General features: G+C 36.8%; 1 protein-coding gene across 3 annotated transcripts in view; it reads left to right on the plus strand.

The window, feature by feature from the left end:
- The window catches only part of LOC136858107 (sialin), a 310,094-nt gene that overhangs the window by 265,974 nt on the left and 25,683 nt on the right, over positions 1-18,437 (plus strand). For all 3 annotated transcript variants that reach the window (XR_010858600.2, XM_067137406.2, XM_067137407.2), the window contains one exon: positions 8,393-8,478. Coding sequence is in view for 2 of the 3 variants with exons in the window: in XM_067137406.2 (XP_066993507.2) it covers positions 8,393-8,478 (86 nt within the window). In the remaining variant the exon portion in view is untranslated. The remainder of the gene's footprint in view (positions 1-8,392; positions 8,479-18,437) is intronic.

Raw genomic sequence — 18,437 nt, forward strand, 5'->3', positions numbered from 1 at the left:
GTCAACTGGCCGCCCCTGCCTTTGAATTTCTAATTCTGAAAGCAATTAACCTTTAAGAATATGAAGAGAGTACACTCTTTATGTAATGTGGTAAGAGTGAGTTATGAGTTGGGGGTCTTGTACAACTACATAATTTTAACTGAGGCCATTTATCCTGGCTAGTGGCCCTGCTATCTCTATTTGTTTTGGTTGTAGGCTGTATCAGGGTATAGATTTTTATCTTTTCTTGTCATTGTGTAGTACACTTCACTGTTGCTTATATTATTCATCACTTCATCTAGAATATATTAATCTTTCAGATGCCCACCTCATTAACCCGTGAGTGGTCACTACAAATTATTTTTTATTGTGATATTATTTCACAGTGATGAAAGAGAGGTGACTGTTCCCTCCTCTAGCTGAGTTTATAACTGTCGTGAGTAGAGCGATTCACATTTGAAGTCAGCTTCATGGTCCATATCGCACTTCAATAGATTCACAATGAAGTATTTATTTATTTTCCACCTAGTCGATACAATGATTGCCTAAGGCAATTTTTATTGGTCAAAAGTGGTACATGTTTCGTATATTATCAACATCTTCAGCCACATAACACAGTTTAGATGAAAAATATAAAATTGACAAAGTAATGCTTTAGAGGAAGTGTCCTTGAAATTAACATAAGATTGACAAGATTAAAACAAACAAATAACTCAAGAGAAAATATATAAATTATTTCTACAATAGAAAGCAGTCGTCAAGGAAACACTTGTACAATATTCCATAGAGAAATTGTCCTAATAAATATTCTCAGTGGATTTTTGCAATCTAGTTAAAGATTTTAAACTTGGATCATCTCACACGACATGTTCGTTTGACATAACCAACATGTATACAAACATTCCAATAGAAGACACTATCAGAATCATTAAGAAGAATTTAACGAAGAACAAATTAGTAAGCATACCAGAAATTGAAGATTTTATTAATGTTTTAAAATTCGTGTTAAATCAAAATTATTTTACGTTTAATAATAAAATTTACCAACAAAAAGGACTTTCAATGGGAGCCCCAGCATCAGGAATATTGGCTAATATATACTTAGACTATTTGGAACACACGAAAATTATTAATCAAATAGAGGGTTTGGATTTTTGGACACGTTATGTGGACGATGTTTACGCTATAATAGATAACAGACTCACCGATAGCAATAAAGTTTTAAATATATTGAATAATTTGGATTCCAATATAAAATTCACTTTAGAAGAAGAAGTTGAAAAATCACTGAATTTTCTGGACATAGTCACAACAAGAGAAGAAAAAGGATTTTCTTTCAAAATACACAGAAAATCCACTTTCACACTGACCACTATCAAGAACAACTCGTTACACCCTGAGGCACAGAAAAGATCAGCATATTATAGTTACATTAACAGAGCGTTTAGTATTCCTTTATCCAAATCTGAAAGGAATAAAGAACTGTTGTTTATCCGACAACAAGCCCTCTTGAATGGTTTCAACAATAACATGATTGATAAAATAATTAATAAATTTTCGGAGAAGCAACAATCTAAATTAGCAGTCGAACCTAGTAAAACTGAAAAATATATCAAGTTCACATATAATAATCCAAACATTCATGTAATAACAAATTTATTTAAAAGAAAAAATTTCAAAATTGCATTTTCCACCAATAACAACATGAAACATAGTATTTTCAACCATGATACAATAAATCTCTCGGAAAAAGATAAATTTTTTGATTCCGGTATATATAAACTCACATGCTTTGAATGTAAGAACACATACATAGGACAATCTGGCCGCAATTTTAAAGTTAGATATTTGGAACATGTGAATGCTGAAAAACATAGAAGATTCTCAGCAATGGGATCACACATGACTGCCACAGGTCATAAATTTACAAACATAGAACAAGACCTGACCATCATAAAAAAGTTAAAAAAGGGCAGCTTAATGAACACATATGAAGACCTGTACATTCATCTAGACCAACATGTAAAGAAAAATGATAACCTTAATGAGGCTGTAGAATATAAGAATCCATTATATTATCAAATTCAAGTATATTTGAAAATGCTTGAGAAGGATCAAGAAAAAAGAATTGGAATTTCTCCACCTACAGATAGCCCTACAACTTGTTCCTCCTCAGTTGAAGCTATAGGTGACAGCAAGGAAGTTCTTGACACACCTATATCCCCCGCTCCTCCTCCTCCTCCTCAGGTGCAAGAACAAGGAAGAACGCATCATCAATATTACACCCGGCGCAAAACTGTGAAAGAATGACAGGAGTTACTGTTCCAAAGGAAAGCAGGCTTAATAAGATTTGACAACTAGGAATTAGTTATATTTTCATCTACATTAATAATAAGAGCCGCACTGTGATATCAGGATTTCTTCATTTCGATAATTACTTATAAAATGTATAATTTTTAATTTATAAATTGATCTTTTTTCATGGATTATTAAGAAAAGAATATTTATTAGGACAATTTCTCTATGGAATATTGTACAAGTGTTTCCTTGACGACTGCTTTCTATTGTAGAAATAATTTATATATTTTCTCTTGAGTTATTTGTTTGTTTTAATCTTGTCAATCTTATGTTAATTTCAAGGACACTTCCTCTAAAGCATTACTTTGTCAATTTTATATTTTTCATCTAAACTGTGTTATGTGGCTGAAGATGTTGATAATATACGAAACATGTACCACTTTTGACCAATAAAAATTGCCTTAGGCAATCATTGTATCGACTAGGTGGAAAATAAATAAATACTTCATTGTGAATCACATTTGAAGGGTAAGCACTCCCTCCCCTAGTCAGAACAAAGGTTCCTATGGGTCCGTGCGTGCTGCATGAGAGTTTCTCTCATCGCGCGACTAATGACGTTGGTGTTATTTTGAAGTGGACTGGGAATTACTTCTGTTGTACATGTTAGTATTTGTATTATGAGCACTTCTTGTTTTTGAAAATGTTAATGTGTTCAGAAACCTTGCTTTGTACGTAAATATTACTAGATATAATGCATGTGTGAGATTTTATTTTTTACAACTTCAGGACGGAGTTATTTTTATGTACATTGCATATGTTATTTTAAGTAGTAATTTGTGTCTTTAATAAACAGCTAATCATGGCCGGCTCCATGGCTCAATGGTTAGCGTGCTGGCCTTTGGTCACAGAAGTCCCGGGTTCGATTCCCGGCGGGATCGGGAATTTTAACCTTAATTGGTTCATTTTGCTGACACGGGGGCTGGGTGTATGTGTTGTCTTCATCATCATTTCATCCTCATCATGACACGCAGGTCATCTACGGGCATCAAATCAAAAGACCTGCATCTGCCAAGCCAGACTTCTCCTCGAACATTCCTGGCGCTAAAAGCCATACGCCATCTCTCTCACAGCTAATCATTTCATTTTTATCTAAAATATATAAGGTAGAACTTGCGTTTAATTTCAGAAGTAAATTTCAGCCTTATGCCCCACAAAACTGTGAAAAATGTCATATTTATTTTAATGTGAAAGAAAGTCTCACACGCGACCACTCATGTTACATTTCGGCTAGCGACCACTCACGTTACATTTCGGCTAGCGACCACTCGTGGGTTAAGTTAGCCATTGTCAGCAACTGTACCCCCTAGATATTTGAACTTCATCACTCATGACAGGTCTTCATTTTTTATTTTCTTTGATTTTTGCGGGTCTGGAATTATATATACAGTTTTATTTGTAAGCCATTTAGAGAGAGATAGTAATACAAACAGGGACACACAACAGAATAAGCACAGTGACAGATCAGTACCTATCAGAAGAGGAAGAAACAGAAGAAGAGACAAGGATGAACATGAAAGCACACACACACAAATAAAAGAAAAACAGGGACAATCTCCACATCTTCAAATAGGCTCTCTGCTCATAAATCCCACTTCTTACACATCCATTTTTTCTCAGCCCCTGACAAGACTGTTTTAACTTCCCAGCTTTATCAAGGGTGTTTAGGGGTTGTAGTAAGGATGTAAAGGAGAGTGCATATAAGTCTCTGGTAAGACCCCAACTAGAGTATGGTTCCAGTGTATGGGACCCTCACCAGGATTACCTGATTCAAGAACTGGAAAAAATCCAAAGAAAAACAGCTCGATTTGTTCTGGGTGATTTCCGACAAAAGAGTAGCGTTACAAAAATGTTTCAATGTTTGGGTTGGGAAGAATTGAGAGAAAGAAGAAGAGCTGCTCGACTAAGTGGTATGTTCCGAGCTGTCAGCGGAGAGATGGCGTGGAATGACATTAGTAGACGAATAGGTTTGAATGGCGTCTATAAAAGTAGGAAAGATCACAATATGAAGATAAAGTTGGAATTGAAGAGGACAAACTGGGGCAAATATTCATTTATAGGAAGGGGAGTTAGGGATTGGAATAACTTACCAAGGGAGATGTTCAATAAATTTCCAATTTCTTTGAAATCATTTCGGAAAAGGCTAGGAAAGCAACAGATAGGGAATCTGCCACCTGGGTGACTGCCCTAAATGCAGATCAGTATTGATTGATTGATAGTAAATTTGAAAATTTGAAAAAAAAAAAAGGAAAAAAAAAGAGCCTTCAACACAATGAGGGGCATCTTAATCTTCACAAAACCTTCACTCCATTTTTGGGTTCAACATTAGTGGTTAAGCTTGTTATCAATGGCTAACTTGACATCATCGGTATAAAGGAGGTCCTGGATATCAGCCTCTGCAAGTCTGCAATAACAGTGCCCATTAAAAGGATAAACAGAAGTAATGGTGAGCCAAGCACTGAAATATGTCAACTGTAATGCTGAAGTTATCAGACACTCATGTATCAACTTGAACACCGTTTCTCAGCACTGTATAAAATGCATTCCAGGCATTATTATTATTATTATTATTATTATTATTATTATTATTATTATTATTATTATTATTATTATTATTATTATTACTTTCTTGAGTGTGCACGGATGTGACTAGCTAATCCAATCCTAATCTTATTTGTTTGCACTATGCACAGTACAATATTGTCCAGTGTCATTATATTAGTTCATATACGATGACTTTGGCGTAGTCTTTTTGAGATGATGCTTCGCATCAAGATCTTGAAGATGTATCTGTTCATAGGTCCAGACACCCACCTTGATCTCTTCATGCCACTGTGGGTTTAGTTGTGCATGTCTCTCGCAATTGCTAACCGATATGCTGCATGATATTAGTTGTTGCTTCAGGATGTCTTCATAACACAGGTACTGTCCACCAACCTTACGTTTACCACTCTGAAGTTCTGAATAGATGACATCATTCACGTGCACCAAATGTCCACATCACTTTAGTTGGCCTTACACCAGCAGGGTCTCCATGCCATACATGTTGGATCTTTGCAGAACCTCGGATCTTACCACTTACAGAATTATCGTTAGGCATTTCATGTGGAAACTGTCTAAACATTTATATAGGCATTTATATAGGCACTAGGTCTCCGAGGCATACAAAACAATAGGCAAGATTATTTAATACCTTATAAACAGCCAACTTGATCTTTAAATGTATATCATGTGATTTCCAAACTCATTGGTTGAGCTTACCAAAGGCATCAGCAGCTTTGGAAATACATGCAGCAATCTCAGTTTCCAGCTGGTTATCACACAGTCTATAGTAGGCTATATTATGACTTTCTTCTTTCATTGCTATTCATATCATATAATATTCACTTTCTGTTATACATTTTCATTTTACAAACAAATATGAATGCATTTTATTAGTTTTAGAAATGACCTTACAGTTTATCAGCTAGTCCAGTGATCTCAAAGATTACAATATGCTCATGCTCACGTCCTGCCTTCGTGCAGAACACATTATTTTACTAAAAGGGAAAGAAAGAAAGAAAGAAAGAAAGAAAGAAAGAAAGAAAGAAAGAAAGAAAGAAATCTAATCATGCCAAATGATGTTTACAATCTCAATGCAACCAAACGCCACCATATATGTGTAGACATCTGTTGCATGTTGTCAACTAATAACAGCAAGAAAATCTGAATAAGATAGCACCACACACCAAGGTACCTGGTTCAAGGGGCCACAAGCATGAAAAAAGTATGTGTTAAGAAAATAAATATAATTATTGGGATATTTATTTCAAATATGAACAAAAATTATTCATTGCTCCTTTCCACAAAACTTTGTTGTTGCAGGAACTGTTCAATCATTCATTTTGAACAGCTTATTTGTTGCAAGACAGCTGAGTGTCATTGTTAAAAATTCTAGGAATGTGATCAGTGTCCTCCTCTACTTTCACCACCTGCCCTTCAATGCTCAACACTTGTTTAGTACCATGTCGCATGACGTGCCACTTTACGGTCGACTGTTGTGTCGGTCAGTCAAAGCCAAGCTGCCTGCTCAGTGTGATCATGATCAATGAACTGGACTGTGCTTAGTATTTGTGTATGTTTCTGTTTATGTCATATTCCTTTCATTTACAAGAAAAAATTAAAATCCGTTAGAAACACAACATGCTATTAACAGAATTGCTAGTATTCTAAAATGCAATTTTTTTAAAGGCCTGGTATGTGACTTGTTTTACACTATTAACTGCCTAACCTTCATTTGTCTCTAGCATTTGATAAGTTGAATGCTAGGAAAAATCTATAGCCTAATTTAAAAGTGTTTTATTTCTTAAATATTTTGAAGGAATATGAGAGTACATTGTTTTTAGCTACTGAAATAAAGTGTAATTAATGGAAATAAATAAAAAAATAATTTAAATGGGATATATTTTCACCTTAATGCTTAGAAGAGGTATAATTTTAACTTGAAAAGTTGTTTCTTAAAGGGTTGTATATGTGCATACACCACCACTTCAAATTTTGGTGACAGTGGTGGAGGAAGTAGGGGAGGGGGCTCCTGAGTTAAGTCTTGCCCAGAGTGCCATTAACCTAAGCTCATGCCCCATATAGCACTCTGAGCAACATTAACTGATGGCATATTACCTTGACATGGTGAAGACAAAACTTAGCAATGCTCTTCCAAGCATAAATCACATTATTTGAAAAGGTTAATCACGTAAATTTTACCTTGTAATGCTTCTGGGAGAGTGGTGTGTTATTATCAAGGTTAGAGATTATTATCAAGGTTAGAGATCTGCCAACCTGCCCCAGGAAATGCCCCTTGAAAATATATTAGGTAAGTAACTCAGGGAGATCAGAAGGTAAGCCACATCTTAATATTACACCAGTCATTCACACAATTAATTTCTTCGTACGCGCGTGTTTATACACTTTTCTTTCTTCCCGATTGCAGAGCGGGTTTCAAAGACAATCATAAGACTTCTCAGCATGACAATGGCAACGTTAGAAGCTCCCTTTCAAACACTACAAGAGTAATGTACTAAAGAAGGACACCAAATAATCGTACACTTAGTGAATTATAGCTAGCTTTGCTACGAATATTTTATCAAGAAGTTTTTGCATAACACATGAACAATAACAATGGCAAACTTTATAGCTTTAAACTAATTTTATTAGCAAGATGTTTTAATGAGAATTAGTTAACCATATTCCCTTTCCATCTTTGAATGTCCCCACTCCCCCTTCTTTTTTCTTTCCCTTGACATACACTTTTTTGTATTATTAAGTTTTAAAAATGTTAATTTTTTAATGTGTGTTTTAATATTAAGATAGTAAGAATGTGTCCTTGTTAATGATACAATATTGCCTAAACATATGTAGCCAAAGATGTATACTAAGTAGACGAAACATGTTCTACAGTTTTTAATTTGCCTTAAGCAAATAAACAGCATCGATCAGATGGAACCATTGTGTTTGTTTTACATCTTTTAATGGTTGATAACTTCATACAGTATCATAAACTGTGTGTCATTTTCCATATACCATTGGCATCAAGAGCCACTGCCATTGGTTGAAATTTCTACAATGTGACATCACCCTCAAAATTCATCACAAATAGATGTTATCACCAACTATGGCACAGTAAAAACTCCTAAATCAATGGAGATAAATTAATACACACACTCCCAAATGAAGTCTTAACTCCTAATGCCTCCCTTTGCATGACATATATGCTGAAAATAATCCAATAGTGGTAAGTTTTCAAACCCTGTATGTCGTAAAGAAACCAGGGATGAAAAATTAAACTTACCTTAATGCTCTTACTTAGTTGCAGCTCCAAGTACATCTCTAGCATCCCACAGTGGTACCTGCTGGAGCGATGTGAGCAATGCATGCTAGGGAGAGCATTGTTGTGGTTTACCCAATGATACAGCATTTAAGTAATTAAATCTTAACTCTAATAGGCGTATACAGTACCTATAATATTTCTAAAATTCACAAATTTTCTTGTTTCAGAGCTCAATTTGCTTCTTTGTTGCAGGTTCCCTCACAGGAATCATGAATGGTTTTGGTGCTGTGACGGGCGTCATATCACCTCCTATAGCAGGAATAATTCTCCATAACACTGTAAGTTTTGTTGCCTGAAATTAAACTACCATAGATGTAAAATCTACCTCACTTCAAGTGATTATATACTTTCAAATAATATTTTTAATATTTTTGTCAAGGTAAGAAAGAAGCATGGTAAATTTGAGCATGGACAGGGGGAACATAATTCAAAATAAATTTATTTATTTGACTATTTAAAAAGAACTAAAAGATAATTTTGTTTAATAAATCATAATAATTTCACCCAAGTAAACAGAAATGCAATAAATTGTTTGGGGGTGAAACATCAGGGATATACGAAGGTCGATCAAATATAAACAGGATGTTTGTTCCTGAACATCAACAGTTGGTAGGACTAACCCCACGCTTCTGCTATGCTTAGGCAGGACCGTTAGTAGTAGGGAGAGCATGCTGTTATATATTTTCCGCTGTTTCATCAGTAACGCTCATGATGTCGGAGCAACAGGTGCACCCCTCCACTGCGCAATGCATAATTATCATTTCTTGCTCTTGAAGGAGAAATTTGCCAGAGATTGACTGAACAGTTTGGTGATGAAACATTGTCAAGGATGCGTGTGTTTGCCTGGCATAAAGAGTTCAAGGAAGTACGAGAACGTGTGGAAAATCAGCAACACGATCGCCAACCTCGAACCAGCATTACGGACAAAAACATTCGAGCAGTTAAAGACATTATTGACGATGATCGGCGGGCATGAGCGATGCACAGTCAATGCTGCTTACTAATATGAGCTGTTGAACAAGGCGAGGGTTGCATATCGCCGCAAAAGCAAGGCCAACCGATTCGACAGGGCATCCTCCTCCACGACAATGTGCAGCCCCATACTGCAGCTCTAACCGTCTCCAAGCTACAGGAAATGCACTGGACTACACTTGATCACCCTCCTTACAGCCCGAACTTATCGTCCTGCGATTTCCATTTGTTTGGACTGATAAAGAAGCTCTAGGAGGGCAACAATTTGAAGATGACGGGAGTGTGGTAGACTTTGTGCCTGTTGGCTGTCCTGAGAATGGTTTTCCGTGGTTTTTCATTCTCCTGCACTAAGGTGAATGCCGGGACAGTTCGTAGTATAGGCCACGGCCGCCCACCCCCTCACCTTCTCCGCACATCTCCTTCACCATAACAAATCTCCCGGCCTGAGAGGCGGCGTCACCATCTAAGAGGCCCGCCTCCCCTTCAGGGGAGGAATGAAAACGTTTAGTAGTTAGTTATCTCTAGATGAGCCAATATAGAGTGCACTGCTATTGTGCATGATGTCACAGGGGAATGAAAAATAGTTTCTTCTTTAATAATTTAAAAATATGTTGTTATAGTCAGACCATTTCCTTATTTTAAAGGCTCACTGCCAGTGTTTGAAAGAGAAGTTTAAGACCATTCCGAGGCCAATAGGTTTAGCTGTTCCTTTGAAAGAACTCCTACAAGATTGCTGCTTTGTATTAATTGTGTACTGTACTGGACTGTAAGTTATACCAATACTCAGCTTATTATATATTGATCAACACTACGAATAATTGCAGAACAATCAACGGAATTCCAGTCATTCCTCAACATATTGTTCATCGATTTGCAGAAGCGTTTTGACAGCATTGTTAGACCTAAGAAGTGGAAAACCATGAAGACTTTTGGCATTGCCAAGAAATTTATCAATTAAATTCAGAGCATGTATGACAATTACACATGCTAGTTTGAACACCAGGGTTATCTGACAGTACCAAGTTGAAGTGAACAATGTCATGAAATAAGGATGCTTCCTCCTAAGTATCTTATTTCTTATGGTTCTACACACTGCCATAACAAGTGCAATGACCCTTTTTTTTTGGGTATCCAGTGGAGTAGTTCTCAATGTCTGGAATAATATATACTTGCTGGTTCACAGCTGCATGGATTTGTAAATTAAACTTAAAGACCTAAAAGCTGAAGTTGAGATTAGCACTAAGAAGACAAAAAATATGTGCTCAGAAAATTGAAACAGCATGCAATTACAGGTTGATGGACAGACTACAGAGAAGTTAGAGAGTTTCTAATATTCGAGAAGTATTATTATAGCTAAACGAGGCATAGCTGATGATGTAGCCAGATGCATAAATAAAGTCAGCCTCATGATCTTTCATGTCACACGGAAGTCAACAGAACTCTGTATTGGAACCTAACTTTGGATCTCTATTAGTAATGTAAAGTCTGTTTTGCCATATGCCTGTGAAAAGTGGAAAGTAACCAAGCAACTAACAAAGAAAAACCCAGTCATTTCTTAATAAATATCTTGGAAGCATATTAGGCATACACTAACCTTTGAGGAACAGTGTCCAAATGAGGAACTATAAGAAAGATTACACCAATTACAGATCGACCAACAGGACATGCAGTGCTAAAATATGATGACATCAACAAACAAGCTCTTCATTGCAATCCACAGGGATAGAAAAGGGATAGAGCAGCTTAAATATAGTTGGAGAGAGCTAAAATCACATAGCTCAGTATAGAACCAGGAAGCAAAACCAGGCTTTGGCCATATGCTCTTCTTCAAGAGTTTAAGGAAATACTGTAAGTAAATCTGCTTTTATTTTCCAGCTCAAGGACAAGTTTACAATAAAATGTGTGAACACCAAGTACAGTACTTATATTTATTTCCAAGATGCCTTTTTATTTCATGTGATTTAAGGAAGCTTTATTGCACACAGGATGTCATTTTGAGTTTTGTATGGTCTCAGCTTTTATAGTTAACAGTGTGGGTTACTATAGTCACATCCTAGTTGCTGAATCATAGGCAATAGCTGAGTGGCCTAGTAGAATCAGGATACCAGTTGCTATGGAATAGGAGTGGGCATTTAGGGCATATTCTGAGTTGTGGTCCTCCTTGTACTCAGGTGGCTAGGAATATACAGTCCACCATGGTCCCTTGACAAATGGAGGAGAGATTCTCACTAGGGAAATGTGTACCTAGGGTAGCATTTTGCTTCACAGAAGTTACTGGGCTTAGAATATCTTCAGCAAGTCTCAGGGCTATGGAAGTATTGGAGTCCCACTGTGGAAACTACTTGGCAAACAAAATAGAATTTGATGGGGACTTTCAAAATTAATAGGTCTTATGGAAAAAAGAAAGACAGTACAACTGAGTCAGCAAAGAGGATGTATATGGATGTTTTAGGAGTTAATGGCATTTGGGTAACGGGAGAAAACAAGGAAGAGTAGGAGATTATAAACTGTTCTTAACAGCTGTTAAAAACAGAAGAGCAGGCTGTTCATCAGGAATACTATTGCACACAGCATAGTTTCTGTTAGATATACTGTATAATTGAGCAAATGATGCTGGTAGATTTAGCAGTTCGAGGAATTACCAGGTGTATGCATAAGTTTTTGCCAGTTTTTACGGTGAAGAAAAAACATAATTTTCAAGGGAAATTAATTTATTGTTTATTCAAAATATTGATCATCGGCTTCTACATACTTCCCTCATCTTTCAAGTAAGTTATGAATACCAAGCCAGAAAAACTGCTTGTCTTTTGTAGTAAAACATTCATTGAGCCATTTTCCAACTTCCTCGAAATTACTGAAGTGCTGTTATAAAATGTTATATGTTATAAAATATTATATGTTATAAAATGTTATTATAAACCCCACTTAAAGTATCAAGCATTTCCCTTGCCCCTACAGCATAATTTGAGTGAGCGGCAGAAACGTCTCATTACTAGCTTTAAAATGTATTTAAACTCCACTTGGAGTAATCAGCAACATTCTTCATCATTATTCTGACGTTTGAACTGTTTAGGATCCAAACTTATCTCTAATGCCCTCAACCAACACAGGGCGCCGCTTTACAAGATTCAACGTAGCAATTTGCGTTCTTATAGAACTACCAATATACAACTTGTTACCACATTTTTAGACAAGGACATTCAAGAAAGTGTATAAATTACATCTATTCGTTTGTAAGACTTTATTAACACTTTATTTTTAAGAATATCTTAACTATTTCCTACATCATCCTCACATTCATTTGTATTTTTTTTAAATCAACCACAATTAAGAACAATCAGGATCCTGATTTTTTATCTTTCAGATTGAGATTTAGACTGAAGATGCCCTTAAATAAAGGGCAAAACATGTCCCTATAATTTAAAATCACTTTTTATGTATTGAATAGGTGGAATAAATAAACATTAATATTTCTTTGACTTTATTGTACAATTCTATATGGACCAAAGTATGAGAATTATAACATGTAAGCCTGTAGTAATTGTGCAGCAGTGCAGTTGTTTCACGAGTTATACCTTGAAGGTAGCGTGTCCTGCAGCCTCTGGGAATTGATGCCCGTGAACAGAATTCCATGATATCAATGAATTTGTCATAATCTTGGGGTATAGGAGAAACAGTTTTTATCCTCTCATCCAACATACTGGAAAACCTTTTCCAGTCAGCCTTTCAAAAGTTATATCTCCGTCTGAACCGAACTTCGTGTGGTCTTATGGATGAAGAGAGGTGACATATTAGTAGCTGGTGTTTTCTTGGGATTGGTGAACCCATTTCTTTAGAACATTGCTGCACAAAGCAGTTGCTCACAAAGAGAAGATCTGGGTTATACCCTCAGTGCCATCTTCCACTGTTGAAGGAGGAGGGAAGCTTACTGTCATGAATAAGGAAAAGCTCCCGAGTTTCAGCCCATGAAATGACGATCTCTCCATTCTCATATTCTTCAGTATATCCCCAGACGTGACTATGGCTGTTAAAGTCACCGATTACTATTGACTTTGTTTGATTACCAAAATTTGCAGGTGGTGAGAAAGAGAACTTTTCATTTGGAGGCTTTTACACAGATGTAATAGTCATGTTGCTTAGCTCCACGGTGATTATTTTGATGTCGTTATCTTCAGTATGATGAGTACTGCTGATCTGGAGGTCTGGCTTTACAAATACAGCACTGCCATATTTCGCATGTGGCCTTTCTGCAACTAAAATCATTCCTGAAATCTTTGGACGTTTCTGATGTTCATCCCTATGTGTTTCCTGAATGCAAAAGATGTCACATTTCTGATCTTGGTATAGTAGTTGCAAGAGTTCTTCTTTGGCAGCTGACAAGCCTTCAATATTTATGGATATTATTGTCATGGATGGCTCTGAAAAGAGCCGTTTCTTAAAATACATTTTAAGATTGATTAGTTCTGTTTCTGGTGTGAGAGAATCAGCCGTCTAGGAAGAGTCCTAGTCCGTTGCCCAGGAGACACCCGGATGTATAACAATATCACATGCAAATACACCTAAAATGTTGAAATATAGTGCGAATGTATGTTATGTTGGGTATTCAGCCCGAAGGCTGGTTTGATCCTCTGCAGCTCCGCCAACAGCTGTCATAAATAGCCTAGGCGTTACTGAAGAGGCGTACTAGGGAAATGAGGAGTGAGGTAGTTTCCCGTTGCTTTCCTCTCCGAGCCAGCCGCTGGTATTACATATCAGTCTGCCAAGACCACTGAAATGCATGCACCAACCGACCCTATGAGCGATATCTTCACACCATTCCTAACAGGGACTGGCTGCATAAGCAATGGTATTACTAGCATCACTCATACCTCAGTCACTTTCATACTGTCAAAGCCAAGGATGAGACTGAGACAGGTCAATGAAAGTAACAAATTTGATATAGCCCATACCAGAAGACATAGTGCACTGTAAGCACTACATCTCGCCAGCTAAGGCATTATAGTGAGAAAGTAGGGAATAAATGGCTTCATTGAATAACAGGATCAGTGTGGAATGTTAGTAAGGTACCTTCTGATTGAATGAAAGCTGTAACTGCACCTATGTACAGTATAAGCAAGGGAACAGGAAGGATAGTGATAGCTATTAAGGTATTTCATTGATCAATATACAGTAACATGCAAGGTATTCACTGGCATTTTGGAAAGGAGGATGCGTTCAATGATTGAAAGTAAGTGATTAAATCCAGTGTGATTGCAGACCATAGAAGACCTGTTCAGTACAGTTTTTTTAGTATGTGCAAAGTAATTGAAAAATACCATGAAAGGACTAGACAATTATATTTGTGTTTTGTAGATCTAGAAAAGATCTTGGTTCAATGTAGTTACAGGAGTTAAACAAGGCTGTAATCTTTCACCTTTGTTGATCATAGTTTACGTGGATCATTTACTGAAAGGTATTAAGTACCAGGGAGGAAATAACTTAGCTGAAAATGTAGTAAGAAGTTTGGCTTATGGTGACAACTTAATCTTAATGGTAGACTGTGCTGAAAGTCTGCAATCTTATATTTTGTAATTTCAAAATAGGTGCGGTGAGTATGATATGTAAACAAGCATTCCAAAACCTAAATGGTATCAACAGGGAAGAAATCTAAGAAGAATGAATGTCAAGTCAAGAATACAAAACTGGAACAGGTGGATCATTTCAAGTATTTAGGATCTGTAGAATGTCCATCCATCCGTTCTACTGGATGATAGTATAGTAAGTGAAATAGTTTTGGAAAATAATATCAGCATGGTTTATATTAGACTGGCTATATTTATTACAGACATAAATCACAGACGGATACAGTGAAACAACATGGAGATTATAATCATAACATGTCAGAATGGAAGGAAAAAACATTGTGTGTAGGTAACACCACTCGATGTTGGCTCAGCTGGAGTCATATTATTATTATTATTATTATTATTATTATTATTATTATTATTTCCGATGAGGCCTGCTAAGGTCCACATTTCAATTTCAATTCAGTTCTTCATACTGTGTTGTTTTCTCTTCCGCTCCTTCCAATATTCTTTCATCCTTTCACTATGCTGTTTCCTTCTATCCTCGGACCACTTCGAACCAGGCTTCTTGTTCAATCTTCCTTGGAATCCTTCCATACTTACTACCCTCTTTCTAAAAATTTCTCTGTCCATAATTTCTTCTTCTCTTATATTATTTCTTTCTAAATCTTTCCTTACTTCTTGAATCCAGCTAGTTGTTGCCTTCTTGTCCCAAAGGTACTTGAAAAGCCTTTTTGTTAATCTGGAATCATCCATTCTGTAATTATTATTATTATTATTATTATTATTATTATTATTATTATTATTATTATTATTATTATTATTATTATTATTATTATTAAAAGAGTTAACCAAAAACATTTTTGGAAAATCCATCTGTCCGTTCTACTGGTCCGATTTGCTTCATTTCTGTTTTATTCTGTCCGGAATTACCTGCCAGTGAATCATGAGACATTGATAAGTCTGTAAGTTCAGTCAACTTTGAGTGATCATAAAATCAAATCATGAAATGATCTCTCCAATAATTGCAGGCGAAGGCTTATCCTAACCCACAATACATTCTGTACTGATTTTCATCCTTAGTAATGTCATTGGATGCAGCCATGTTTGATTACTACTTGTCAAACCCGAGAGTATATACTTCCTCTGATCACGGAAGAATTCTAATCCCTGCTAGATACTCTTTGATTCCCTAACCTTTCCGAGCTTCCAAATATATTCAACAGATGGCAGAGCATTCCTAATAACTTACATGGTGCTAAGAGAATAAAAGTCTACGTACAAACAGACCCCATCATGAAATACGCCTTAGACATTATTTGGGAACAAGTATCAAAAGATAACCTAGCTATGCTAGAAAGAGTGAAGGCCATATATCACAAAAAAGTTCTCTCTGCCTGACAAAAGTGCTCCTTTGAGACTAACTTATGAGCTCACAAGATACAGAATAACTGGTCCTGAGAGTTGGGGTAGCACTTGCTATGGATTAGGGAGTGGGCATCTTGGACATATTGTGAGTCATGGCCATCCTTGTGCTCAGGCATCTGGGACTATACAATCCACTGTGGTCCCTAACCCATTAGAGGAGAGAGAGAGAGAGAGAGAGGAGAGAGTAGGGTAGCATCTCCGTCTGAACCAAACTTTGTGTGGTCTTATGGATGAAGAGAGGTGACATATTAGTGGCCGGTGTTGTGTTCTTGGGATTGGTGAACCCATTTCTTTAGAACATTGCTGCACAAAGCAGTTGCTCACAAAGAGAAGATCTGGGTGCCATCTTCCACAGTTGAAGGAGGAGGGAAGCTTACTGTCATGAATAAGGGAAAGCTCCTGAGTTTCAGCCCATGAAATGACGATCTCTCCATTCTCATATTCTTGAGCATATCCCCAGAATTTACTGAACTCAGAATATTTTAAGCAAGCCTAAGACCTACGGGAGTTACAACAGTTCCTCTTCCATTTCACAGGCAAGGGACTTCTTCGATACAACTTGGCAAACAAAATGGAATTCGATGGGGAGCTATCAATATCAGTGAGACTTACAGGAGAAGGACCGTAGAACTGGCTGAGTCAAACAGAGGATGCATCTGGATGGGTTAGGGGTTAATGATATCCGGGTAAGGGGAGATAACAAGGAAGAGATAAGAGATTATAAAGTCTTTTTCCCAGGTTTAAAAACAAGTGAAGGGCAGAGTGTGAGGTAGCTCACAACATAGTTTCTGTTAAAGATAGAAATGAGCGAAAGACAATACCATTTGCTTTTACGTTGCAATGACACAGATAGGTCTTATGGCGATGATGCGATAGTTAAGGGCTTGGAGTGGGAAGAAAGCGGCCATGGCCTTAATTAAGGTACAGCCCCAGCTTTTGCCTGGTGTGAAAATAGGAAACCATGGGAAACCATCTTCAGGGCTTCGAACCTGCTGTCTCCCGAATGCAATCCAACAGCTGCATGACCCTAACTGCATGGCCACTTGCTCGGTTTGAGTGAAACATGTGAGTAGATTTAGTAGTTGGAGGAATTAAAATGAGAATTGTCTCAGTCTATTCACCATGTGACAGTGCAGATGAGAATGAAGTTGACAAGTTTTATGAAGCACTCGTTGACATCATAGTCATGGTCAACAACAAGGATAGTATAGTGCTAATGGGTTACTTAAATGCGAGAGGTGGAAATAGAACTGCGGGATATTAGAAGGTGATTGGTAATTGTGGGGAAGATATGGAACTAATAAGAATGGGGAGCCTTTACTAGACTTCTGTGCTAATATGGGATTAGCAATCATGAATACATTCTTCTAGAAGGCTATTCACAGCTACACTTGGAAGGGTAGGGGCACCAGATACATAATAGACTACAATACATCATAACTGATTTTGAATTCACATAAGTATAGGAAAGGAACATATAAGTGTCAAATCAAGTCGGAGAGAGGGAAGGGAATCTAACTAAAAATGGCAGTGTATGAAGATGTGGAGACTGTCCTTGTCCTTTTGTTTCCATATTTTTTCCTCATCTCCTATTTCTGTTGCTCCCTCTTGCTGCACTGACCTGCCATTGTGTTCATCATATTATGTGGGTTCCTTTCTATTCCCCTCTCTCTCTCTTTCTCTGAGTTGATTTTGAATTCGGTAAATCTGGAATGTGAGGGTATCCAGGAATTCTTCAATGATACAGACCACTATCTGATATGGAGTGAACTAAGCATCTCTAGACCTAGGATTGACAGAGAAAGTGAAATATGTCTGTAGAAAAATAAGAGTAGAGATTCTCCAGGATGAGGAAATTAGGCAGAAGTACATGGTTATGATTACCCAAACGTTTCAAAGAATGAACAGTAAGCAGGTTCAAGACAGAGAAGAAAAATGGGTGGCACATAGGGATGCTGTAGTAGAAACAGCAAGTGAATGCTAGGAACAACTTTGTGTAAAAATGAAAAAATACAAACATCCTGGTGGAATGATGAAGTGAGGGCAGCTTGTAAATGTAAAAAGAAGGCATATCAGATATGGCTCCAAACAGGACTGATGCAGAATTGTACACAGAAGAAAGAAACATAACAAAACACATAATTGTTGAATCCAAGAAGAATTAAAGGGAAAAGGTTGGTAATAACCTGGAAAGGCTTTGTCATGCAGTAGGAAAACCTTTTTGAACAATAATAATCTTAGAAAGAGAAAGAAAAAGAAAATGAATAGAATTA

Source organism: Anabrus simplex, chromosome 1 (genome assembly GCF_040414725.1).
Source record: "Anabrus simplex isolate iqAnaSimp1 chromosome 1, ASM4041472v1, whole genome shotgun sequence".
Taxonomy (NCBI): Eukaryota; Metazoa; Arthropoda; class Insecta; order Orthoptera; family Tettigoniidae; genus Anabrus; species Anabrus simplex.